The sequence below is a fragment of the Mobula birostris genome, chromosome 1, assembly GCF_030028105.1.
Source record: "Mobula birostris isolate sMobBir1 chromosome 1, sMobBir1.hap1, whole genome shotgun sequence".
Lineage (NCBI taxonomy): Eukaryota > Metazoa > Chordata > Chondrichthyes > Myliobatiformes > Myliobatidae > Mobula > Mobula birostris.
In genome coordinates this window covers 162,778,480-162,805,413 of record NC_092370.1, presented here as the reverse complement: position 1 = coordinate 162,805,413, position 26,934 = coordinate 162,778,480, and the positions used below count along the sequence as shown (strand labels likewise).

Below are 26,934 nucleotides of genomic sequence, written 5' to 3'. Positions count from 1 at the left end.
TTAGTGCAACTCTGAAAGATCAACCCTCTTATTCAGACAAGATTAAACTAAGGTCCTCTCAGCTCTTCCTGGTGAACGATCCCAATACTTGTTTTAAAGTAAGGACACTCTTCTTAATGTCCAGACCAATATTTATCACTCACAGAACAGCTACAGTAAATGGAAAGGCAGCATTATATTGTTGAATGGCAAATCTTGTTGTGCTGAAGTTGATAGTCATGATTTCTCCGTAAAACCATCACTATACTTTAAAAAATGTACTTTACTCACTTCAAAAAGATGTGAAAAGTCATAAGGTCAACAAGGTGATATGAACCATGACATTCATATATCGCTGTGCTAACATCCTGAACAAAAATGTTGCAATAGATTATGAAAAGATAAACCTTTTTTTTTAACCTGCCAGCAGATAACATTTAACCTCAAGAGGCCTTGTCCTTCCTTCTGTGCTCTATTACTTTTAATTGACAAGTAGTCTTCTAATTTCAAAAGTAGGCAAAGGAAATTCAAACTATTCCGTTCTAAAAAGGGACAGTAAAGCAGGTAAACGCTGATGCATTCATCTCTCACAAGTTGTGGATAAACTTGGAGTTTAGTTGAAATTAGAGAATATTTAGAAAAGTATGGGAAAATTAGAATCGACCTACCTAAATTCACTAAAGACAGATTGTGCTTAGCAAATTCAACAATGCTCCTTTAATAAAAACAAACTGGTGATAAGGTTAATTACTAATAACAAGGAGACCATTTAGTCCATTGTGTTCATACTGGCTCCCCACAGTTAGCTGCATTCTTTCCATTTCTCAAATTCCTTTTTCTCAGTGACCAGCTTTATTCTCTCTCTCTCACCGCTCAGCAACTCCCCCGTGATCTTCTGCTTGCTACTTGCTTACACCAGGGACTAGTTAACCCACCAATACACACAAAATGCTGGAAGAATTCAGCAGGCCAGGCAGCATCTATGGAAAAAGTACAGTCGACGTTTCAGGCCGAAACCCTTCGGCAGGACGGGTTTACCCACCTTCAAGTCTTCGGGTTGTGGGAGAAAATGAATGCATCTGGTGGAGACCCTACATGATCACAGGGACAACGCGAAAATGCCACAGAGACAGGGTCATGAATCAGGATCAAACCCAGGTGCAAGTCAGTAGCACTAACCACTGCGCCACTACGCTCTCAGTGAAACATATATCTACAGATATTTGTGGTTTATACAGAACAAACAGCATGAAAGAGGTCCCCACGGGCTTTACTAAACAATATGCATTTTTACAGGGCATTTAACATAATATAGGGTGTCAACAATATACAGTATTTGATCTGCACTTAATAGGATAGTGAGGCCTAAAGGAGCAGCAGGGAGTTGAGGGCATTGGAGGAGAATATTTCATGGAGCTGAGTTCCAGAGTTTAGAATAAAACTAATTAATAAAATTAGAGTTTAATTAAAATGAAATGAATTAGCTGAAGACTACTTTATAATTGTTCTGGGTGCCAAAGTTAGTGTGTCTGAGGCTCTGTAAGGCAGAACTGTAGAAGTGAGATAACGGAAGGACTTACAGAGAAAGTTGAGAATTTTTAATCCTTCATAACATTTATTTTCCCAGTACTTCCCCATTGGCTGGAATCTTTCAAGAACCTTTGGTGATAGATTGCTTCCAAGTTTCCTTCTGTAAGATTGTAGCATGGCACAAGCTCAAAGCAACTGACACCGGAGCTTATTGAGTTTCCAGTGGGTCGCTTTGAAAGTCTGCCTGATTCAATTCCTGCTGAAGCTACTTCACACTGACTCTGTTGGACTTAACATCTGTGTTGAAACAGCTACTGAGCAGCAGTGGACCTCTGACATGTTGTTTAAAAAATAAGATGTTGTTTACGATTTGGAGTCAGAGTCAGAGAAAAGTACAGCACTGAAACAGGCCCTTCGGCCCCTCTAGTCCATGCCAAATCCATTTCAATTGCCTACTCCCAACCACCTGCACCAGGACCATAATCCTCCATACCCCTACTATCCATGTACCTATCCAAGCTTCTCTTAAACATTGAAATTGAGCTTGCATGCACCACTTGTGCTGGCAGCTCATTCCACACTCACACGACTCTCTGAGTGAATAGGTTTCCCTTCGTGTTCCCCTCAAACTTTGCTACAAAATGGTAAGGTGGGTTAATTGTTTCTCTTTTACTTCAATTGAGAACTTCCTCCTAATCATGTTCTTTTACATTGCAACTATAACTGCACTCCAGAAGTACTTCACTAGGAGTTTTGAAATGTTCTGAAGCTCTGAAAGACACCATAAAAACATATGACAGTCTTGTTTCTTCCTTTAGAAAATGAAGTATTTTTCTTGCGCTTAGGTCAGGATATTCCTCATATTCATTGATCAGCAGAACCTTAAAGTTTACAGTTTATAACTTCAAGGGTATACCCCTTTTTAGTCAGTGTTAGGCAATTGAAAGGCTATTTTCTGTGAAGTACAATGCAATGCCAACCATTTCTGGGTCAGTCCAGCAGTTTGACCTGGTACAGTGGCCCAGTAATCTAGCAGGTAGAGCTAATAATCCAGAGATCCAGGTTCAAATCCCACAACTGCAGCAAAAGGAGGAATTGGGAAATAAAACACATACATATAGCTTGTTTCAATTATGACGTTACAGGAATCCATCAGCTTCACTAGTTGTGCTTCAGGGAAATAAATTTGCTCTTCTTACCTGATCTGGCCTGAGCAGGATTCTGACCACCAGTGTGGTTGATTCTTATTTTCCCTTGGAAAATGACTCCGCAATTAAAGGGCATTTAAAGATACTCAATAAGTGTTGGCTTTGCCAATGATTCCCAGCTCTGAAAAATGAATAAGTTAACAAGAACTGGAAAAGAGTCACTCCAATGATCTAATCTCTGATATGATTTCAGCATGGGGGTGTTAAGGATGCCATCACTCAGTCCAAACCCCCTGTAGGAAGGTTGCAGGGACAGTTGGATCCTGAGGGAGCCCATCATCGGGTACTTCCAGCATGATCAGAGCTTTCCAGTGCAGTACCCGACCAGAACACTCGCCAGGCAAGTTGGCAACTTGCTGCAGCCCAGTTCCCACTGTCACATTTTCAATGCCAATAATGTGCAACACCAAGTCTGTTATCCCCAATGTCCAAACACCTTCAGTTTGCTGTGTGGGACAGGATAACATTGGTCCCTGCTTCCATGCTCATGAGTTAGTATGCATTAGAATTTTGAGGCAGATATCTCCTATTCCAAAAGCAACTTCTTTGCACAGTGGTGAGATAATTACCTCATCATTGTGGACAAGCTGTCCCATGGTATCGCCTTGAAACTTCTTCTGTAGGAAATCTATAGTCCCCCAGATGTCCATCTCTGGTTCAACTGTGCAAGTTCAAACTCTGGGAGACCTTCCATAATCCTCTTCACCCGTCCTAACCCTTCCTTAAGAGGCTTGGGTTTATATTTGGACCTAATCTTAACTCTCTCCATCTCTAGCATTTACCAAGTAGGCTTAATGTACAATGAGACGTGGTGAAAGACATTGGTAGAGAAATATTTACTGTAATTGCATGGAGAGATGATTAAAGCCACTGCAAGCTCCAGCTACTGCAAAATTAGAAAAAGAGACTGTTGTAATGTTGCATAGGGATATAATTATAGTCCCATGTTTATTGCAGTTAAATAGATGGTTTGGTCACTGAGTGGAAAGCTGGGAAATGCAAATTTTTGTGTGTTTTCCTTTCTAAAAGAACAATATACCCCAATGAATCTACTGCTACAATTACATCTTCTACCTGTGATTCATCGGATCATCTTGCCATAGATTATGGTGTAGTTATCTCAGTGACAAAAGTACCATTAATTAATGAAGAATCTAAATATTCTGTTCACATAACTTGTGCATCTGGGATTTAAATAGATTAGAGGCTTAGTCTTGTTATTCCTAAAAGAATGGCAGACTTGTATGGACATTGAGTAAATACCCTTTGTACACGTTATTAATGAAATTTCCCCTTCAATCAAAGGGAATCAGAGCTGCTATCTTTATCCAGACACATCTATGTCAGGGGTTCCCACCCTGTGGTCCACCGACACCTCGGTTAATGGTAGGGGTCCATGGCATAAAAAAGATTGGGAACCCCTGGCCTGTGCGAATTTAGGGTTATATATATTGAATTATTACTTCTTAATGTTTGGAATTTTGTTTTAAATGTACTTGGGTATGAATGTAGGAGGCATACTGCATTTAGTAAGTCTACAGATGACAGCCATTGATACTACTGCAGATGACAAGGAAGGTTGTCTAAAGCTGCAGTAAGACATAGATCAGGTGGAAAGTTGAACCAAGCTTTAGCACATGGAATTTAATCCCAACAAGTGCAAAGTGATGCACTTTGGAAAGTCAAGAAAGGACAGGGCAAAGTAAATGGCAGGGTGTTGACGATCGGTTGAACTTTGGGGTTTAAGTCAATAGTTCCCTGAAAGTAATGACACAATAGATAGGGTGGAGGAGAGGGCATGTGGTTCAACTTTACAACACACTGGTTAAATTGCTCTTGGGGGATGGGGGGTGGGATTGTGTGCAGTTCTGGATATGACATAACACGAGTGATGTATTTGAGCTGGTGAAAACGCAAAGGACATTCACCAGGATGTTATCTGAATTGGAGGATTGTAGTTATGGTGAGAAACTGGATAGGCTGGACCCGCCTTCTGTGGAGCGAAGAACAGTGAGGAATGACATATCAGAGATATAAAGTTATAAGAGACAGATAAGGCAGATGGGCAGAATTATTTGCCCACAGCAGGGGCATCAAAACAAGGGAATAGGTGCAAGGTGAGAGGAAGGAGTTTTAAAGGGTATTTGAGAGGAAAGGATTTTTTTTATATACAGAGAGTGGTTCATATCTAGAACATGCTGCTGGAGGAGCTGATGGAGTCAGACACAATCACTACATTTAAGAGACATTTAGACAAGCACTTAAATCAGCAACGCATCAGGGGCAAGTAGGATTCCAGTAGATCGGCATGGATGTAATAGGCTGAGGGGCCCCAACCTGTGCATGTAACTCGACCCTATCATGGTTCCACTTAATATTTCCCTCTTTCTTGCATCTTGCTAAGGGCACTTATAGCTTTTGAGGAATTTGGATGAATATCAGCTTGTGTGCCTATAGGTATATTGGCAAGTAAACTATTTGGTGCAGCTTGACCCTACATATATTTTACCTGATATCCATATACAATGTCAGGACTTAGGAGCTGTTGGCAAGACAGGCAGTTATTGCACAGCCCCAAATGTCAATACAAAAACAATGGTGACTTAGTTTGTTCCTGAACTGCTGAAGTTTGCATATTGCAAATAGACCACAATTCCGTTAGGTAAGACGTTTCAGGGCTTTGAATTGGAGTCAATGGAAAAACAGTGATAAGTGTTCAGATAATCTAGTATGACACTTGGAATGTGGATGGCCTTCCTAAAGACCTGCTGTCTTTCTCCTATTAAATTACTGAGCTTACATCTGGGAGGGGCAACCAACAATGCCTCAGTGAGTAGCTATTGGTTGACATAAGCAGCCATGAAGCCCCGGAGGAAGGGGGACATTTAGATTGGTGAACGAGGTAGCAAATAAATAGATATTGCCCTTGGTGCTGAGCTAAAGTATGGTGGAGCTGTACTCAACCAAGTAAATGGTATTACCAAAATGATGGAGGGAGAGGTAAAAGAGCTTCGCAAACATACAGCCAACTCTAACAATCTTAGGTCAACCAAATGGTTTATGGCTGATTAGGATGTTAAATATAATTTGGAAGTCTAATATAAGAAATATGTCAGCAAATTTGAACAAAGTAAGATACCATTATTAGCAATGAAATAAGTGCCTGTATATTGCTCGATGCAGTTAAAGAATAATATCAGGACTGGACAATGAAAGAATTTCTCTACCCTTTAAAAAACATCATGTGATCTATGACGTTCACTAAAAAGGCAGACTTCAAGTTAATAATAATTTTAAAACCGAGCAGCACTCCCTCATCACAGCACAAAATTGTTAATGTCAGTAGCAGGACTTGAACCCTCAATACCCTAACTGAGGTGGTAAAAATGTTACCCTCAGAGGTGGCAGTGCTGTAATAGAGCAGCATCTGTAGGAGGAGGGAAGAGGGAGGCTGTTACGTTTGTATTTTCCTCTGCTCCATGGCTGGCAAAATCAATTGTTAAATTGACTCTTCAAAGACCAGCAATTCAAACTGGTGTTGGCTTCAAACTTTTCTAACTGATCCAGTGTGGGGAACTCAAATGACAGAAAACTTATTAGGGTGTTCAGGAAGAGCACTTGTCTCACTTACCCCAAACACTGACAGCCAAGAGATGCTTGCGTTCGTAAAATATCCAGGAGAGTGAGGTCAGCCAATACCAATGAAACCAGACAAAAGCAGCAATTGCAATGAGAGAGAAAATCATTTCTTTGAAATCTCCTTACCTGATCTCCATGGAGACTGTCTTTCTAGGATGGATCTCCCTACCAGATCTTCATACCAGATCTCCTTAACATGATGTGGGAATAGTTTGTTCTCTTAAAAACAAATCTCAGTCTTGGAGACCTACTTCTAACTTCAAAGAATGTGGAGTTCATTGACTGCTCATTTCACAAACTGCTGAATATATTCTATTTGTTGATATAACAGAATTACAATTCTCAAGATCACTTCTCGATTAAAAGTTATAAGTGTTTTTATTTGATTTCTGTTTGATATATGGAAAGTGTTTGCTTCCTAACAGCCTTTCAATCCAGTAATTTTTCTTGGAGCCATAATCTTTTGTCACGGAATCTTTTAAAGATCAAAACCAAATTAGATAAAATATCAGGAAAAATAATCTAGTGGCACAGTGATATAGCAAGAACAGATTCTGCCTCAAAGTTCCAGCAGCCTGGGCTTGATCCCAAACTCTGATGCTGTCTGTGTGGAGGTGGCACTCTCTTTCTGCGATCTCATGGGTTTCTTCAAGGACCTCTGGTTTCCTCCCATGTTCCAGATTAATTAGTTACTCTACTTTGCCTGTCGTGTGTGGGTGGAAGAAGAATCAGGGAGGGATTTATGGGCATATGTGTGTGAAAATACTTTACAAGGAAATTTGTGGGGAAATGGGCAATACTCATAAAATGCTGGAGTCCTGTTGAAGAGCCTTGGCCCAAAATGTCAACTATTTATTCTCCTCCATAGATACTGCCTGATGTACTCTCCTCCAACACTTTGTGTGTTGAACAGGATTTACAGCATCTGTAGACTGTCTGTGGGAGATAGGATTGATGGCAGTGCTTTGTGAGCTGCCAATGACTTGATGGCCTGAATGGCCTCCTAATATGTCATACACAAGTATGAAACCATACAAGTGAAAATTATCAGTTCTAGGAAAGCTGGGACAAGGGTAGAATAATCTGGCTGGATGGCCCTCAGAGACCACCGCTCTGGGAATACTGGGACGCTTGTAATAAACCAGCTTATCTAACACTGCAGCAAACCTGGAAAACAGTCACAATAATCCTCTGAATACAGGGAAGAGCCTATAAGGCATGTCCTCTGGGAATATCATGGTCAACGCGAGGATAGCCGACTGACAATTACACCGGGAATTCTGTGGCCCCACCCCCACCCAACAGAGTTCCCTCATCCTGCGATCAAGTCATAACCACGACATCAGAAGTACACTGTTTGCTAGTCCAGTTTACAGCTTGCCAAAGGAAATAGGAATAGAATGCACACATCTCATTCAGGGAGCAGTACCTCAGAGAGCCGGAGCCCATCATTAAGGAACCCCACCACCCAGGACATGCCCTCTTCTCATTGCTACCATCAGGAAGGAGGTACAGAAGCCTGAAGACACTCACTCAATGATTCAGGAACAGCTTCTTCTCCTCTGCCAGTTAATTTCTGAATAGATATTGAACCCACGAACACTACCTCACTACGTTTTTATTTTCTATTCTTTTGCACTACTTAATTTAACTACTTACTACATACTTACTGTAATTCAGTTTTCATTTTTCTCTCTATCATGCATTGCATTGTACTGCTGCTGCAAAGTTAACAAATTTCACGATATATGCCAATGATATTAAACACGATTCTAATGGACAAAATGGACCTAGCTGACGCTGAGCCCACTTTTAGCAGGTACGTACGTCCAAAGACATTTTCATTATAAACTTCCCGTGCTACACCAGTTCAAATTCAAAGTGATGTAGTCACCCAAAGCATTTGGACATGGGGCTCAAGCTTGAAGTGGAAGTTTGGAGCACAACTTGAGGAGTGATATTGTACATCCCAAAGTGATCCTGTAAATTATAGTTCTGTTATATCAATCAGCAAATAGAAGCATTTAATAGATGTAAACTAATTCACCCAGCTTATCGGGGGGGGGGGGGGCGGGAAGCATTGGCATCAAGTTTAAAGTCTAGGTAGGAACTTGTTTACTAGTCAATTTGTCCTTCCTTGAGATATCACTGAGCATCATGACAATCCAAAGGAAATTTAGATGGTGGGATACCAGTTTCACTAGTTCCACTGTATTCTATTAAATTTCTGCTTACAGTTCAGATTTGAATTCATGTTTGTCATCTTCCCCAAAGACTTGTCTTGATTGCACAATGGTGCAGTCCTGTGGCACACCCCAGGTAGTCTGAAACCAGCTGACTTTCCAAAGACAAGAACAATCTAATGTAAAGCAAGCTGGAGCAATGGTCAGATGTGCAGACTCAGGCCTCGATATCTCATCCACGAAAATTGATCTGTCTTCAAGTGAGGCAGAGGCCGAGTGGCCCCATTTCATCTCAGACTTTTGGGTTTCAAGAAACACAGGACAGAAGCGTTGAAAGAGAAAGTTGGGGTTGTTGATCCACTGGGACACCATACCAATCAGTCTTTAGCATCTACGATGGGAATCGCATATGTGTTGACATCTGGATCTGAAGGGGTTGGACTGAACTGCAAGATTTTTCATGGTCAAATGGATCACCAATACTCCAGTGGAGGGCCACCATGGAACTGCAAGTTTATTGAGAGTTAATGCCTTCACAGCAAGTTGGACAGAAAATTGCGGCAAAAGACTACGAAGTCTTTATCCAGCCAAGTGCAAAAAGCAGCAACACCATCAACCTTCTCTGACCCCCAAGAAAGCACCTTACTGACTACAGTACTATGCAAGGGTCTTAGGGACATACAGTATACATAGCCAGGATGCCCAAAACCTTTGCATAGTACCGTGTATTGGTTAAAGTAGGAAGGTGGTTGGGTAGCAGCAATAGCAGTATTTAGCTTTGTATTACCTCAGTAGTATTAAGTGTTATTTGGTCACTGGAAAGGCATTATATACAGTAACGTGCAAAAGTCTTCAGCGCCCATATATATGCCTAGGATTTTGAGCACAGTACTGTATATCCCATTAGATCTGATGAGGGTGCTTCTTGAATTAAAATGGCATGACTCAAAGGTGGAACTAAATCCCCAGCATTTCAATTTTAGCCTCGCTTATTAAATTCCTGTTCTTTCCTTGTCTGACTCACTGAAGCTAATAAATCAATCCTTGGCCTTCCAATCAATCCGATAAAAGGTGACCCCTCAGATCAAAGCTATGCACCTAACATGAAACATCAGAGCCTCTTTCCTGCAGGTCACAAGAAGAAAAAAAGGAAAAATTGAGCCAATGCCCACATTACTGGTGCGATATCAAAAAAATCCAGTTCTCACACCAAAAACTGATAGGATGGCTTTTTGGACATCCAAAATAAGGACCTAAAGCCTGTTTAAAGATCTTTAGCAATCAGGGAAATCAAGCTATAATGTTGCCCAGTTAGTATGCCTAAAGGAGCAGCTTGAAGCTGCAACCATTAAGGTCAAATGTTGACACCATACTTACCTGAATATGGGGTTTGAGAGGAGCAGAGATATTCAAGGTGGGTTGCTTTGAACTTGACCCATTCCCTTCTCAAGCTGAAGCCCACAAGCACATTTCCCCACTCTTTGCAGCTTAGTACTGGTACATTAGCACTTAAATAATTGCACCAGACACAAGGAACATTTTCTAGTGAGCCTTTATTTGCCTCTTCTGTTAGACACAGTGCACACTTGACAACGTATCATAGGCTCTGCAGAAATTCACTGCAGATTAAAATGACTAAAGCCAACTAAATTAAGTTCAGATTTACAAATTGTGGAGCCATAGTTCAAACAGGCCAAAGAATTGGTATTGATTGCTAAAGATCATTACCTTGGTTAGAAACAAGGAATTAATTAGTCAAGATAAAATCAACTGAATCTTTTGTTTTATTGAGGTGGACAGAAGTTTTGATTGATTGTTAAAGGTTGTGATATCAAAACACCAGTGAGGTTGTTAAAGACATAATAGTGATGGAAAAGATAAGAATGGTGATGGCAGAGTGTCATTGTGGTGATGTCAAAGGCAGTAGTGATGGTGTCAAGGACAATCATGATGATATAAATGGCAATTGTGATGATGTCAAAGACACGGCAACAGTATTAACAGTGATATGGTACTGTCACGTTATGGCGTGATAACACTCCATAATGGCAGATCACGATAAAGCCATCAGCTGAAGCAATTGAGTCTAAAATGTTTGCTGCTCTGTGCTTAGTCAACTAATACTGAGAGAACGATTGGTTTTTACATTCTCAAATGTTTAAATCTCACCACTGAGGTACAGTATAGCTTAAATAGATGATCAGTTAGCATTTAATAAATGGTGAGACGAGAGCAATATGAAGGATTATGTGAGGATTAATGGTTAAATATTGTATCACCTTAGTATTTCCCATTGTATACAAATGAGGCCTATCACATTTAGACTATCACATCTAGCCTGGATCAATGAATGAGCTTCCCAAATAGCCCCACCTTTGCTTCTTCCCTAGGATTTATTTTTAATCTTTTACTACATCAATTCCCTTTTGACAGATACCGTGCTAACAAGTGCCCAATTAGCTCAGTTGTACAGTAATTTGGAGTCGTTGAATTCCAAGACTCAAGCACATGGTCAAAGACAATACTTCAATGGAGCTCTGAGTTATTAAAGATCCCATCTACCTGTTCCTGTGGTTCAGACTTATCCTCAAAGCTCTTCTTCGATTACTTGAGGAATATTTTGCACATGGAAAGGACTAGGTTAGTTCATTTCTTTCCTCTTACTATTCAAACATTGATTCTTAACAATAGAACTTAATAATACTTGGTACTTAAGCAGGAATAAAGTGCAGCTTCTAACAATATCCATAAAGCTCAGGCAGTCTGACTACAGCGGGGTACATAGATTAGTTTCCATTAATACTTGAAATAATATTACAATATATTGAAGATTAGAACAACAACTTGCATTTTAGTGTATTTTGAATATCAAAACTGTTCCTAGGCACTTCACAGGAGCATTAATAAGTAAAATTACGCTAAGTCCTCAAAAAAAGAGAGATGGCCAGATTTTCAAGAGCACATTTAAGAGGGTGGGGAGACATAAAAGGTTTATGGAGGAAATTTTGGAGCTTAGGTAGGATCAAGGCAACCATTGGCATGCCTGTCAGTGATGAGATGATTAAACTTGGGAATACCCCAAAAAGGAGCATTGGGATCAAGGATTGCAGAACTGGAAAAGATGACAGAAAGTAGTAGAGTGAACATGAAGGGAGTTGAAATCAGGATTCTGAAGGGGAAACACAAAGTTCCTGGGTTAGCTGAACTGTTAGCAGGCACTGGAATTCAATGAGTCTTGTAAAAATTGAGTATAATTTATGTTTTTCTTGTGAATGCTGCTGATATGATACTATGCACCTGTTTTTAATGCACTTGTACATACACGTACTTGTGCATATGACAACAAATTTGACTTTGACTCTAAGCTCATGCGGCAAAGAGGATGGGAGGCTAGACATTGGACCGTTGGAACAGTCTACAGATAACAGAGTTATAGAAAACATAGAAAACATAGAAAATAGGTGCAGGAGTAGGCCATTCGGCCCTTTGAGCCTGCACTGCCATTTATTATGATCATGGCTGATCATCCAACTCAGAACCCTGCCCCAGCCTTCCCTCCATACCCCCTGATCCCCATAGCCACAAGGGCCATATCTAACTCCCTCTTAAATATAGCCAATGTACTGGCCTCAACTGCTTCCTGTGGCAGAGAATTCCACAGATTCACCACTCTCTGAGTGAAGAAGTTTTTCCTAATCTCGGTCCTTAAAGGCTTCCCCTTTATCCTCAAACTGTGACCCCTTGTTCTGGACTTCCCCAACATCGGGAACAATATTCCTGCATCTAGCCTGTCCAATCCCTTTAGGATTTTATATGTTTCAATCAGATCCCCCCTCAATCTTCTAAATTCCAATGAGTACAAGCCCAGTTCATCCAGTCTTTCTTCATATGAAAGTCCTGCCATCCCAGGAATCAATCTGGTGAACCTTCTTTGTACTCCCTCTATGGCAAGGATGTCTTTCCTCAGATTAGGGGACCAAAACTGCACACAATACTCCAGGTGTGGCCTCACCAAGGCCTTGTACAACTGCAGTAGTACCTCCCTGCTCCTGTACTCGAATCCTCTTGCTATAAATGCCAGCATACCATTCGCCTTTTTCACCGCCTGCTGTATCTGCATGCCCACTTTCAATGACTGGTGTATAATGACACCCAGGTCTCGTTGCACCTCCCCTTTTCCTAATCGGCCACCATTCAGATAATAATCTGTTTTCCTATTTTTGCTACCAAAGTGGATAACTTCACATTTATCCACATTAAATTGCATCTGCCATGAATTTGCCCACTCACCCAACCTATCCAAGTCACTCTGCATCCTCTTAGCATCCTCCTCACAGCTAACACTGCCACCCAGCTTCGTGTCATCCGCAAACTTGGAGATGCTGCATTTAATTCCCTCATCCAAGTCATTAATATATATTGTAAACAACTGGGGTCCCAGCACTGAGCCTTGCAGTACCCCACCAGTCACCGCCTGCCATTCTGAAAAGGTCCCGTTTATTCCCACTCTTTGCTTCCTGTCTGCTAACCAATTCTCCATCCACATCAATACCTTACCCCCAATACCATGTGCTTTAAGTTTGCACACTAATCTCCTGTGTGGGACCTTGTCAAAAGCCTTTTGAAAATCCAAATATACCTCATCCACTGGTTCTCCCCTATCCACTCTACTAGTTACATCCTCAAAAAATTCAATGAGATTCGTCAGACATGATTTTCCTTTCACAAATTCATGTTGACTTTGTCCGATGATTTCACCGCTTTCCAAATGTGCTGTTATCACATCTTTGATAACTGACTCCAGCAGTTTCCCCACCACCGACATTAGGCTAACCCGTCTATAATTCCCTGGTTTCTCTCTCCCTCCTTTTTTAAAAAGTGGGGTTACATTAGCCACCCTCCAATCCTCAGGAACTAGTCCAGAATCTAATGAGTTTTGAAAAATTATCACTAATGCATCCACTATTTCTTGGACTACTTCCTTAAGCACTCTAGGATGCAGACCATCTGGCCCTGGGGATTTATCTGCCTTCAATCCCTTCAATTTACCTAACACCACTTCCCTACTAACAAGTATTTCGCTCAGTTCCTCCATCTCACTGGACCCTCTGTCCCCTACTATTTCTGGAAGATTATTTATGTCCTCCTTAGTGAAGACAGAACCAAAGTAATTATTCAATTGGTCTGACATGTCCTTGCTCCCCATAATCAATTCACCTGTTTCTGTCTGTAGGGGACCTACATTTGTCTTTACCAGTCTTTTCCTTTTTACATATCTATAAAAGCTTTTACAGTCAGTTTTTATGTTCCCTGCCAGTTTTCTCTCATAATCTTTTTTCCCCTTCCTAATTAAGCCCTTTGTCCTCCTCTGCTGAACTCTGAATTTCTCCCAGTCCTCAGGTGAGCCACTTTCTCTGGCTAATTTGTATGCTTCTTCTTTGGAATTGATACTATCCCTAATTTCTCTTGTCAGCCACGGGTGCACTACCTTCCTTGATTTATTCCTTTGCCAAACTGGGATGAACAATTGTTGTAGTTCATCCATGCAACCTTTAAATGCTTGCCATTGCATATCCACCGTCAATCCTTTAAGTGTCATTTGCCTGTCTATCTTAGCTAATTCACGTCTCATACCTTCAAAGTTACCCCTCTTTAAGTTCAGAACCTTTGTTTCTGAATTAACTATGTCACTCTCCATCTTAATGAAGAATTCCACCATATTATGGTCACTCTTACCCAAAGGGCCTCTCACGACAAGATTGCCAGTTAACCCTTCCTCATTGCTCAAAACCCAGTCCAGAATAGCCTGCTCTCTAGTTGGTTCCTCGACATGTTGGTTCAAAAAACCATCCCGCATACATTCCAAGAAATCCTTTTCCTCAGCACCTTTACCAATTTGGTTCACCCAATCTACATGTAGATTGAAGTCACCCATTATAACTGCTGTTCCTTTATTGCACACATTTCTAATTTCCTGTTTAATACCATCTCCGACCTCACTACTACTGTTAGGTGGCCTGTACACAACTCCCACCAGCGTCTTCTGCCCCTTAGTGTTACGCAGCTCTACCCATATCAGTTCCACATCTTCTCGGCTTATGTCCTTCCTTTCTATTGCGTTAGTCTCTTCTTTAACCAGCAACGCCACCCCACCTCCCCTTCCTTCATGTCTATCCCTCCTGAATATTGAATATCCCTGAACGTTGAGCTCCCATCCCAGGTCACCCTGGAGCCATGTCTCTGTGATCCCAACTATATCATAATCATTAATAACAATCTGCACTTTCAATTCATCCACCTTATTACGAATGCTCCTTGCATTGACACACAAAGCCTTCAGGCGCTTTTTTACAACTCTCTTAGCCCTTATACAATTATGTTGAAAAGTGGCCCTTTTTAATGCTTGCCCTGGATTTGTCGGTCTGCCACTTTTACTCTTCTCCTTAGTACTTTTTGCTTCTACCCTCACTTTACACTCCCCTGCTCTCTGCACTGGTTCCCATCCCCCTGTTTTGAACTAACCTCCTCACACCTAGCCTCTTTAATTTGATTCCCACCCCCCAACCATTCTAGTTTAAAGTCACCTCAGTAGCCCCCGCTAATCTCCCTGCCAGGATATTGGTCCCCCTAGGATTCAAGTGTAACCCGTCCTTTTTGTACAGGTCACGCCTGCGCCAAAAGAGGTCCCAATGATCCAAAAACTTGAATCCCTGCCCCCTGCTCCAATCCCTCAGCCACGCATTTATCCTCCACCTCATCGCATTCCTACTCTCACTGTTGCGTGGCACAAGCAGTAATCCCGAGATTACTACCTTTGCAGTCCTTTTTCTCAACTCCCTTCCTAGCTCCCTATATTCTCCTTTCAGGACCTCATCCCTTTTCCTACCTTTGTCATTGGTACCTATATGTACCACGACCTCTGGCTCCTCACCCTCCCACTTTGGGATATCTTGGACACGATCAGAAATATCCCGGACCCTGGCACCAGGGAGGCAAACTACCATCCGGGTCTCCGGACTGCGTCCACAGAATCGCCTATCTGACCCCCTTACTATCGAGTCCCCTATCATAACTGCCCTCTTCTTCCTTTCTCTACCCTTCTGAGCTACAGGGCCGGACTCTGTGCCGGAGGCATGGCCACTGTCGCTTCCCCCAGGTAAGCTGTCCCCCCCAACAGTACTCAGACAGGAGTACCTGTTGTTAAGGGGCACAGCCACCGGGTTACTCTCTATTACCTGACTCTCCCCTTCCCCCTCCTAACCGTGACCCACTTGTCTGCCTCCCGTGGCCCCGGTGTGACCACCTGCCTGCAACTCCTCTCTATCAACTCCTCACTCTCCCTGACCAGACGAAGGTCATCGAGCTGCAGCTCCAGTTCTGTAACGCGGTCCCTTAGGAGCTGCGTCTCGATGCACTTGGCGCAGATGTAGACGTCCGGGAGGCTTGGAGACTCCAGGGCCTCCCACATCCGACACCGAGAACAGTGTATAAGTTGAGTTGCTGAAGAGGGGTGGAAACAGGCACTGTTCTGGAGGTGAAAAGCATCTTAATGAAGGAGATAGGGAATTAGAGACTGAACCTGGCACTGCACAGTTGTAAGTGAATGATTATGGAGCCAGTAGTTGGCAAATATGATGTTTAGAACTCTAGAAATCATACAATCATTGAACATCTATGATACATATGGAGGCTGTTCAGTCCATTTTGTCTGCTCCAAGCAAAAGAGGAATTGTCAATTCCAATCCCACCTCCCAATTTTATGGTGTTGGCCCTACAGGTCTTACTCTTCAAGTGCTGGTTAACTAAGCCGAAGATTTCAGCCTCTTATTCCCCCCACTTCCCTCTAATCCACTCATTTCTTCAAATTGATGGTCCTTAGTTTGAGTTTCCATCCTATTCAAGCAACACACATCAAAGTTGCTGGTGAACGCAGCAGGCCAGGCAGCATCTCTAGGAAGAGGTACAGTCGACGTTTCGGGCCGAGACCCTTCGTCAGGACTAACTGAAGGAAGAGTTAGTAAGAGATTTGAAAGTGGGAGGGGGAGGATGGAGCCAAGAGCTGGACAGGTGATTGGCAAAAGGGATATGAGAGGATCATGGGACAGGAGGTCCAGCATCTACAGATTTCCTCGTGTTTGCGTTCCATCCTATTCATTCTATTTTAGATCTCTATGAATTAGAATAGCTCAAATTTAGTGTCCCCTTAGCCTTCTCTGTGGGAAGTTAAGCCAATGTTAAAAGCTTCAGTTACTCCTAGGATTTGGCTGTAGAGAATTCCAACTCAGCCATTTCTGTGTCTGATGAATCAAGAGGAGAGGCAGTGGTAGTTCAAGCTGTTAAGAGCAGGCAGACGACAAATGAGGAATAGAAAGAACGTAACATAGAAGAGCAAAGAATAGCCATAACACATGTTTCTCTGCCTACAAATAGATAACTTGGAATAGAACCAGTCAATCAAGGCTGGTCCCTACAGCTGAGTAATGATATGGTAGAAGAACATAGAACAGTCAAGACAAAGTTGCAGATGGCTCTGATAGAATGGGAGAGATGAGCTACTCCAGTCAGTCACATCTGTCAACCATAAACATAGCAAGCCTTCATCTGTACTAGAATGCACTTTCCATCTTCAGCTGGCTGAACTCCACCATATCTACAGCACTAGGTTACCAAAGGATCCACTCAAGAACTTGTTGCATTGAACAACCTGGATCAAGCGTCACACACAAAATGCTGGGGGAACTCAGCAGGCCAGGCAGCATCTATGGGGGAGAAAAAAGTACAGTTGACATTTCGGGCCAAAACCCTTCAGCAGGACTGGCCCTTCCTGAGTCCTGCTGAAGGGCCTCGGCCCAAAACGTTGACTGTACTTTTTTCTCCCCCATAGATACTGCCTGGCCTGCTGGGTTCCCCCAGCATTTTGTGCGTGTTGCTCAGATTTCCAGCATCTGCAGATTTTCTCTTGTCTGCATCAAGCGTGCATGATTGCACTTGTCACTCATGTCTTACTGAAGTTATTTCATAAGAACATAGAAAATTCAGATAGCTCTCTCAGGCCCAAATTATGCTAGCTATCAGCATCCATATTACCTGCTCAGAATTGCTAGAAATGAGTTATCTTGGTTCACAGTCCTGTTTCTGATAAGTTTGCAACCTGCTTCTTAAGATGTTATTTTGATATTCATTACAAACTGTATAGCTGATACAAACAGCTACTAATGCACACTGACACAAAAGTGTGGAATGCAATGCTATACAGTGCCTATAAAATGTACGCAATCCCCTTGGAAGTTTTCATGTTTTGTTTTACAACATTGAATCAGTGGATTTAATCTGGCTTTTTTGACACAGATCAACACAAAAAGGCTCTTTCATGTCAAAGTGAAAACTTCTCTACAAAGTGATCTAAATTAATTACAAATATAAAACATAAGTGATTGCATAAGTATTCACATCCCTTTAATATGACATACCAAATCATCACAGGTGCAGCCAATTGGTTTTAGAAGTCCCATAATTAGTCAAATGGAGATCACCTGCGTGCAGTCAAGGTGGTTCAATTGACTGTGGTAAAAATACACCTGATCTGGAAGGTCCAACTGCTGGTGAGTCAGTATCCTGGCAAAAACTATGCCTTGAAGACAAAAGAACACTTCAAACAACTCCACAAAAAGGTTATTGAAAAACACAAGTCAGGAGATGGATACAAGAAAATTTCTAAGTCACTGAATATCCCTTTGAGTACAGTCAAGTCAATCAAAAAGAATTGGAAAGGATATGGCACAGCTTTAAATCTGCCAAGAGCAGGCCACCCTCAAAAACTGAGTGACCTTGCAAGAAGGGGATGAGTGAGGGAGGCCACCAACAGGCCCATGACAACTCTGGAGCAGTGGCTGAGATGAGAGAAACTACGCATACAACAACTGTTGCCTGGGTACTTCACCAGTAGCAGCTTTAAGGGAAAGTGGCAAAGAGAAAGACACTGTTGGGGAAAAAAAAACACATGAAATCTTGGCTAGAGTTTGCCAGAAGGTATGTGGGAGACTCAAGTCTGCTAGAAGAAGGTTCTGTGGTCCAATGAAACCAAAATTGAGCTTTCTGGCCATCAGACTAAACACTATGTTTGGTGTAAGCCAAAAACACCACACATCATCAGAAACACACCATCCCTGCTGTGAAGCATGATGATGGCTACATCATGCTGTGGGGATGCTTCACTGCAGCAGGCCCTGGAAGGCTTGTGAAGGTAGAGAGTAAAATGAATGCAGCAAAATACAGGGAAAACCTGATGCGGTCCACAAGAGAACTGCGATGTGTGAGAAGATTTGTTTTCTAGCAAGACAATAACCCCAAGCATAAAGCCAAAGTTACACAGGAATGGCTTAAAACCAGAATCCAGACCTCAATCCAACAGAGAATTTGTGGCTGGACTTGAAAAGGGCTGTTCACTCATGATTCTCATGCAATCTGATAGAGTTTGAGCAGTTTTGTAAATGGGGAAAAATTGCAGTACCAGATGTACAAAGCTGATAGAGACCTATCCACACAGACTCAAGGCTGTAATTGCTGCCAATGGTAAATAGTTAAGCAATCAATTATTTTGTTTTATATTTGTAATTAATTTAGATCGCTTTGTAGAGATTTGTTCTCATTTTGACATGAAAGTCTTTTTCTATTCATCAGTATCAAAAAAACCCCTAATTAAATCCACTGTGATTCAATATTGTAAAACAATAAAACATGAAAACTTCCCAGGGAAAACAATTTAAGCTATTCTACACCAAAGTATCCATTTATGTAGCTATCCAATGTTTAGATCAAAGAATGGGAAGAATTCCAGTCTGACCCCTGTTAAGAAAGTGTGGTGATGTCACAGCTGGGGGATGAGAAAAGACCTACATATCATCACCACCCACTTTGTGAACAGACACACCCTGTCTACAGAAACAATAGAGAGACACAAGATCAAGTCAGATGGACAAGGACAGTTAGGTGCTTGTAGAGAGGAGCAACAGAGACAACACAATAGGAGAATCCAGTCCAAACCTCAGATGGCTAACAGGTGTATCACCAGGGCTTTAATAATTTAGAGTAATGATACAGGAAAGCAAGAAGAGAGAGACTTGCATTCATCATAGCTATAGGATGCCTCAGGGTATTTTGCACCCTTTGTCACATATTTGAATTATATTTGTAATACAGGAAGGACTATATTGAACTGTATATTTAGTGCCAAGTAGAGAATACACTGGATTTCCTGGTGTGATAGAGGTGAATTTGCCAGTCTGAGATTACAAGAATCTTCATCCTCAAAAACCCAAGAATGAAACCCAAACTAAAAATTATAAGCATGCAGTCTTGAACTCTAATCAATGAGGCTGAATACAAATCCTTTCAGAATAGAGTCACAACTAAAACTAACGCATTTAGACAGGTGACAGATACAAATAACCCAAAGCTCTGCTTTACAAGAGGTACAAGCTTGTGGCTCTTTACGTTGTGATAGACATATGAGTTCAAAGTGATACAAGAACGAATATTCTGCAGCAACTCTGTCCTTAACCAATACAAAAGTTATATAAATAGCAACATGAAGCAAAAAAAAAATGACGAATCAGAATCAAATATCCAAAGAATGGAATGCAAAGTAGAGGGTTAGACCACAAGAACACAGAAGTAGAATTAGGCCACTTCACCCATCAAGTCAGCTTGCTATTCCATCATGGCTGATTTATTATCCCTTTCAACCCCATTCTTCTGTCATTTTTCTAGCTTTTCAGTAATGAAGGGAAGTCCTGATGCATCTGAATTTAATCAGGAAGTAGGTGAGCTGTGCAGACCAGGCAAGTCCCATGTTCCATTTTGCTCTGTGCCAAACTTATGTGTGTCATGCATTGGAGGAGCAATAGTTGAAGCTCATGAAGTTAAGGGGTGGAAAGTGACCATGGTCAATTTTGTATTGGAATGTAAACATTGTAATGGAGAAGGAGATTGGACTCAGAACCCATCTGGTGCCTCACCTTCTCACTTTGGAATAGCTGGCTGCAACTTGCTTTACCATTTTCATGGGCTGTGGGCAGTTGTGGATTGTTTTTTGGAAACATTCGATGAACACATCAATCACAAGTCAACGTGGGTAGGAGAGGGTGGTGAAAATTACTGGGAAAAGGAAGAAATAAATACCAGCTCTAGGAACCATATCAGGAAGATTACGCAAGATTTATAACTGAAATGATGTGGTATGAAATTCAGTGGCACCCATTAGATACAGTAGGAATTGGTATGGTAGAAGAACCACCATTGCTTATGTGTGACTGATAATATACCCAACTAGTAACTGTATTTCCCAACGTCATGAAAGAATAAAGAGCTTTATCCTTGGTTGCTAATGACAGAGGTAGTTGACCAAGAGAATTGTGTAGATGGGAGGAGGAGGTTACACAGAAGCCTTGAAAGAACAAGTGAGTTGGGGAAGCAGATAGACTTTAATGTGATGCATTGTAGAATCAGCCACACTGGACCTAATAACATTGGTCAGCAGAGTTTCGAAATAATGAGAACTACGGAAGAGCAGAAACCTGGATGTCTAATTCTAAAGTTGATGGCCTTGTGTAAAAAAAAACAATACGTTTATGCCAAGAGCACTAGGATATAAGCAAAGGAGGATAATCTTCAAAACATAGCTGGGCTAGGAAGGATGCTGTCTGACTAAATACGTGGAACTCTCACACCCCCTCCCCACCCAAAGATAAATACATTTTCTTTCAAAATCAAGGATGATATATTTATGTTGGGGAAGTATACAGCAATACTGAATAAAGACTGTTGGATGGAATTAAGATACTGATGAGCACGATCTAATTCTACATGGTACAATGTACCTGGGGCCTTGAACAGCCTTCTCCTATCTCCACACCCTACAGTGAATCAAGTACTCTACAGGTTAATTATAGGACATTTATGATTTTATGGAATAGATATAAAACATTTTAAATGGCAAAGTAGGATTATTGCTTTAAGATAATTGAAACAATTATAATCAAAGGCAAAATTTGTGAAAGATAAAATTGAAGTGACAACAACATGTTCAGATTTACATAAAGAGTGCTGAATGTTTAACAATCTGCCAGGTAGGGCAAGAATGAGCAAAGACGTGATGTGTAATCATGCAGGTGGACACAAAGAGAAATACAGGAGACTGGAGGGACAACTGGAATTGCCCTTTTTCTTGTCATCCTACCGTGGGTCAGCCGCAGAATTCTCAGGCATCGTCATCCCTCTGCTGATTGACCTGGTTCGCCAGTGCCAGTACATTATCATACCCAAGCCCCCTCAACATGTCTACATCTTCCTTAAAATGCTCCAGTGTCCAGGACCTCTACACTCCTCCAACTGTGACCTCTTATCCACTGGTAACACTGCCTTAAGTTGTCTAGAGACCTACTTCTGGCATCACTTGATTAAATCTCTGCTGCCCTTTGCCTCTTTCTTTTGATATTCTCCTTCTATGGCTAAATATTTGGTTAACTCTATCCTGACTGCCTGCTTAGATCTCCCTTCTTTACCACTTCCCTTTTAACTAATTCATTGACCAAGTGTAACATTCTATCCATGCTGTCCTTTGGCCTTAACAGTCACTTACTTACAGAAACTGATTGCACTGTTTCAACAGGAAACCTTCAGGCACAAGATAGTCAAGCACCAAGTGTCCCCTAGAGACACCTCCTTAGGGAGCAGGGCATGGGCAGGGTCTGATACTTGATTCTGATTGGCTGGATCTGAATTATCCATTCCTGATTGGTTAGTTTGAATTGTTCTGATTGGTTGATTTTTAGGCCAAACCTCATCAGGAATCTTCGAAGCTAGAGTAGAGATAGGTCCAGTCTGGCATCACACATTCCGAAAGAGGGTTCGGCCTAAAATAAATTGGCCAATCAGAACAAGGCCAATTTAAACTAACCAATCAAGAGTAGGCAATTCAGATTCCCCCACTCAGGATTGAATATTAAACCCTGCCCACTCAAGAGGACATATAAGGAGGTGTCTTTCAGGGAATTTATCATTTGATTAACTTGTGCCTGAGGAAGATAGTTGGGTTTACTGTTGAAATAATGCAATCAGAGTTAAGTATTGCCTATGGATAGATTTGATAACCAGTCACAGGGCTTCTGTAGTCAGTCAAGTGTAATGTTACCTCTCCTAAATCGTCCTCCTTTGTCCCAGTAATGTTTACCTGACATACTCCTGTAAAGATTCCTGGGATACTTCAGTGTGTTAAGGGTGCTTTATAAAGCAAGTTGTTGTCCTACTTTCTGCTGTGCTGATATTCTGCAGACCTTGAGAAGAACAGGCCAGGTTTGTCAAAATTAAGTAACCAATCCTGGTGCCGATAAAAATGTTTGCCCAGTCATCCTATCTACATAACAAGCACAGAACAGTGCCTTAGGCAAAGCTGCACAACATAGATATTTACACTAATACAACTCGCAATATTGACTAAGTTTCTTTCAGGTATGAGGGGCATACAGAGGCAGTAAAACTGTGGTTAGATGTTTTCAATGAAGGATTAAAGTTGCACCATGAGGCACGATTGGGGAAAAAAAAAGCAGTTATGGACAGGAATTTAAACAACAACAAAAAAGTCCTCCTGAGCTTATAGCTTGTGAAATGTTGGTTGAGAAGGGAGCTGTGCAGTACAAAGTTTAATGAAATTCTTACTGAGAGCAAGTCCAGCACAGGTTAGAACTACTCCAGTAACAATGGTGGACGTAACCACGGCAATTATTAGGGAGGAAGGAAGATGGCCTTCTGGAATGATGCCTCCAGGAACTGTAGACAAAGAAACAAAAAGCAATTAAGACCTTAATTCACTTACGCCCAAAGGTTCATTCTCAATGCTTTCATGCACAACAGCTCCTGATTATAGTATTAGAGACTGTTGATCGATCAGAGGAACAAAACCAAAAAACACCAGGCCAACAGTTTAACAAATGTATCCCATCCCCAGAGTTGACCTATAAAGCATTCTCCTTAAGACACTACCCAAGGTGCACAGGAGAGAGACGTTTGAGTCAGTGTGCTCCACCGGAGTGCCTGGGGTGGTGTGGTGTGACATCCAAGCTGGAGTTGGTGCTGCCCCCCAGTGTATGCTTGGCAGAAGACAAGCTGTGTTGTATTCAACTGCAGACTGCTGCAACATTCCTGGACTCAGGGTCTTGGACTGCATTCTTTGTGACTGTATTTTACAGATATCTTGTAGGTACTTGCTATCCTATATGTTCTTGCTATCTTGTGTGCTCCATGTGTCTTGTGCGGTGTATGACTGTTGGTCTTGTGTTTTGCACCTTGTTCCTGGAGTTATGGTGTTTCATTTGGCTGTATTCAAGGGCATTCATGTATGGTTGAAAGACAATTAAACTTGAACTTTAAGGTGCAACTTCAGGGAGGACAGCAGGTCAATCTACTGCCAAGCCAGAGGCAGGATTAGCTGGTCACAGGGGAAGAGAGGCCATTTGGTAGAAAGATGAGAGCCTGGGTCATAAAAAGGCAGGAATCTTCTACGAGGGTTTGGGAGTAAACCTTGCTTTAAAAACCTAGTGTAGGGTTTCAGCCTTAATGATTAATTCCTTTCTTCTCTCAAATGCTGCTTGATCCACTGAGTCCAGATGACAGTATCTGTTGCCTTTTCAGGTCGTCTCAGTAGCCAGCAGTTGGTGGGGTGGGGGGTGGAATTTAATGGTCAGGAAAGTGAATTTAGTAGTCATGGTAGTAGATTTCGAAGCTGTATGATTGGTAGTTGGAGGTACTATAGGTGCAGGGTGATCATCACGCGGTTTGGGAGGCAGACCAATCTGTGGTTGAGCAAGGATAGGAGGTTGGGTGGTGGGTGCAGATCACTCTGGAGGAGGACATTCTCCAGGTGGGCAAGGAGATGGTGGAGCTGAGGGCCCAAAAGAGAATTAACTACCTTAAAAATACACCCAAGTCAGATTTCAAGCCAGGCTCCCTTTAAGTCACAAGGGCCACCCATGCATCTCCTGCATGAGTGGCCCATGAACAGTACATGGCGCATATGTGTAAATAAAAATTAGGCAAGTAGTTCCGTGAATTGCCTGCCATTGGATGTGACTGAGCATGCATGATACCAGAGACCCACAAACAAAACACATGCACGCCATCCAAAATGCCGATGGAACCCGGCAGATCAGGCACTATCCCTGGAAAGGAATAAACAGTTGACTTTTTGGGCCAAGACCCAGTCCTAATGGAAGGTCATGGCCTGAAACAGTGACCGTTTATTCCTGTCCTGCCTGACCTGCTGAACTCCTCCAGCATTTTGTATGCTTCACTCTGGATATCCACCATCTGCAGGATCTCTTGTGTTAACAACATGTATGGGTTCTGCGCAATTTAAATCATCTCCAATATTCATGGTGAACTACATTCCTGTTTCTAGCATGTATTCCTTCTGCAGTTCCAGATATTTATTGCTAGAGGTCACTCATGTCCTATCTAGTTGCCTATGCAAGCACACGCTCCATTCATTACCCAATTCCTGACATGACTAAACTATTTATTACAATGATACAGTACAGGAGTTGAGCTGTCCATAATCAGTCTTAATTACATTTTAAACTATGAACAACATGAACTTAAACTAAGGACCAGAGGGAACACAAGTTCCAATAATAAGTTGGCCTTATCATGCACTCGCTATGTTAAGGTGAAAATGCAGAGGACATTTCCCATTACCAGACATCCCACCCTGCAAAAACTCATTTCAGGGAGGTAGCACCATCAATTTGTGGGAGACTCCAGGAACTTCAGGCAGAGGTGGGATGTCTGCAATAGAGTAGCTCCTTAGCAGCTAGCCAGCTAGTTTAAATAACGTTAGCTATACTAATGAATGAATGACACCTGTTAAACTCACCTCAACATGTCTTTTACAGTCTTAACCCACCATGGGCAATAGAAAAGTCACTGTTGCAAACAGTGCAGTGAGCAACACTGTCATTATTTTTGACCCCTGTTAGGCAGGGGTACACTTTAGTGTAGTCTGGGGTGAAGTACATTTTATATTTTTTGGAACAATCTGCCATGGCTCGCTCATGCTCGCTCTCAAAAAAATCGATTGTATATAATTGTTTCCTCTGGTCCTTAGTTTAAGTTCATGTTGTTCATAGCTTAAAACATAGTTAAGACTGATTATGGATAGCTCAACTCCTGTACTGTATCATTGTAATAAATAGTTTAGTCATGTATATAATTTCCAGGCATCAGGGAGCTGCTATCAATATGCCGGAGACTCCCGGAACTTCCGGGAGAGGTGGGACGTCTGCATCACAATGAGGTCAGAGAGCATTAACACTATATCAAGCATCACATTTACCATCCAGAGCATCCCAGTGATTCTGTTTACTTCACACAGCCACAGGCCTGTTACCCTTGACTGTTGGAGGGGCAGGTGACATGGGAGCTGTGTAGCCTTGGTTGTAGCGAGAACTTGGGCCTCAAACCTCAGGTTTGCCTGCTGCTACAGACCAGGGAAGATGTGGAAGTGTTTACAGCGTGATGTTCAAGCTTGGCTGAGGCCTGGCCGCTCCTATTGGTGCTGCCCTCCTGTGTTTGAGCGGTGGAATGACAGGCTGGGTTGTGTGTATCTATATACTGCTGGGAGACTACACAATCAATTGCCGGACAGTGAATATTTTGAGTGAATGTGCTTCTTTGCTCACTATTTTGAATTCTGTCTCTTGCTATTTTTGAATGTTTGCTTGATATTTTGAGTATTTTGCACCTCGGCCTTAGAGGAACACTGTCTTGCTCAGCTGTATTTATGTATGGTTCGAGTGATAATAAAACTTGATTTGATTTGATTCATTTATGACCATCTACATTCACCCATCTGCTGCATAGGTCAGAGCACTGCAGCCATTTCCCTGATGATACAGATTCCTTTCATTGTGCTAACCATGTAGAGTACACCCTCCATTACAAAAAGTCTCACATAGAGAACATCTTTTCTAGTACTCTAAGTATACTGAAAAAGAACCTTTCCATTACATAGGCCATACAGAACATGCCATTCATTACAATGACCATATAGAATTTGCTATCCACGACAGTGATTATATGGGACATGCATTATTACAATGACCCTGTGGAACACACCGCCCATTATACTATCCATAACACTGACCATACAGATGTCCCATTGTCCATTAAAGGGAAGCATTCTGGCTTAGAAAGTTCACTGCCCAACCCCAACAAGCAAACGGTGCTAAGTTATTCCGAACATGCTTAACCTATTGCCAGATATTACTGCATCTGGGTCTCTTGGCACCCAGTGCCAAACACAATCCCCATCTTTCAGGCTGGATGTCCATCAGCAATGAGAG

General features: G+C 41.9%; 1 protein-coding gene across 1 annotated transcript in view; it reads right to left on the bottom strand.

Annotated features, from left to right (window-relative positions):
* ltk (leukocyte receptor tyrosine kinase) overlaps positions 1-26,934 on the bottom strand; it is an 88,955-nt gene that overhangs the window by 36,292 nt on the left and 25,729 nt on the right. The window contains exon 11 of the mRNA XM_072250730.1: positions 23,255-23,365. Within this exon, the coding sequence (XP_072106831.1) occupies positions 23,255-23,365 (111 nt within the window). The remainder of the gene's footprint in view (positions 1-23,254; positions 23,366-26,934) is intronic.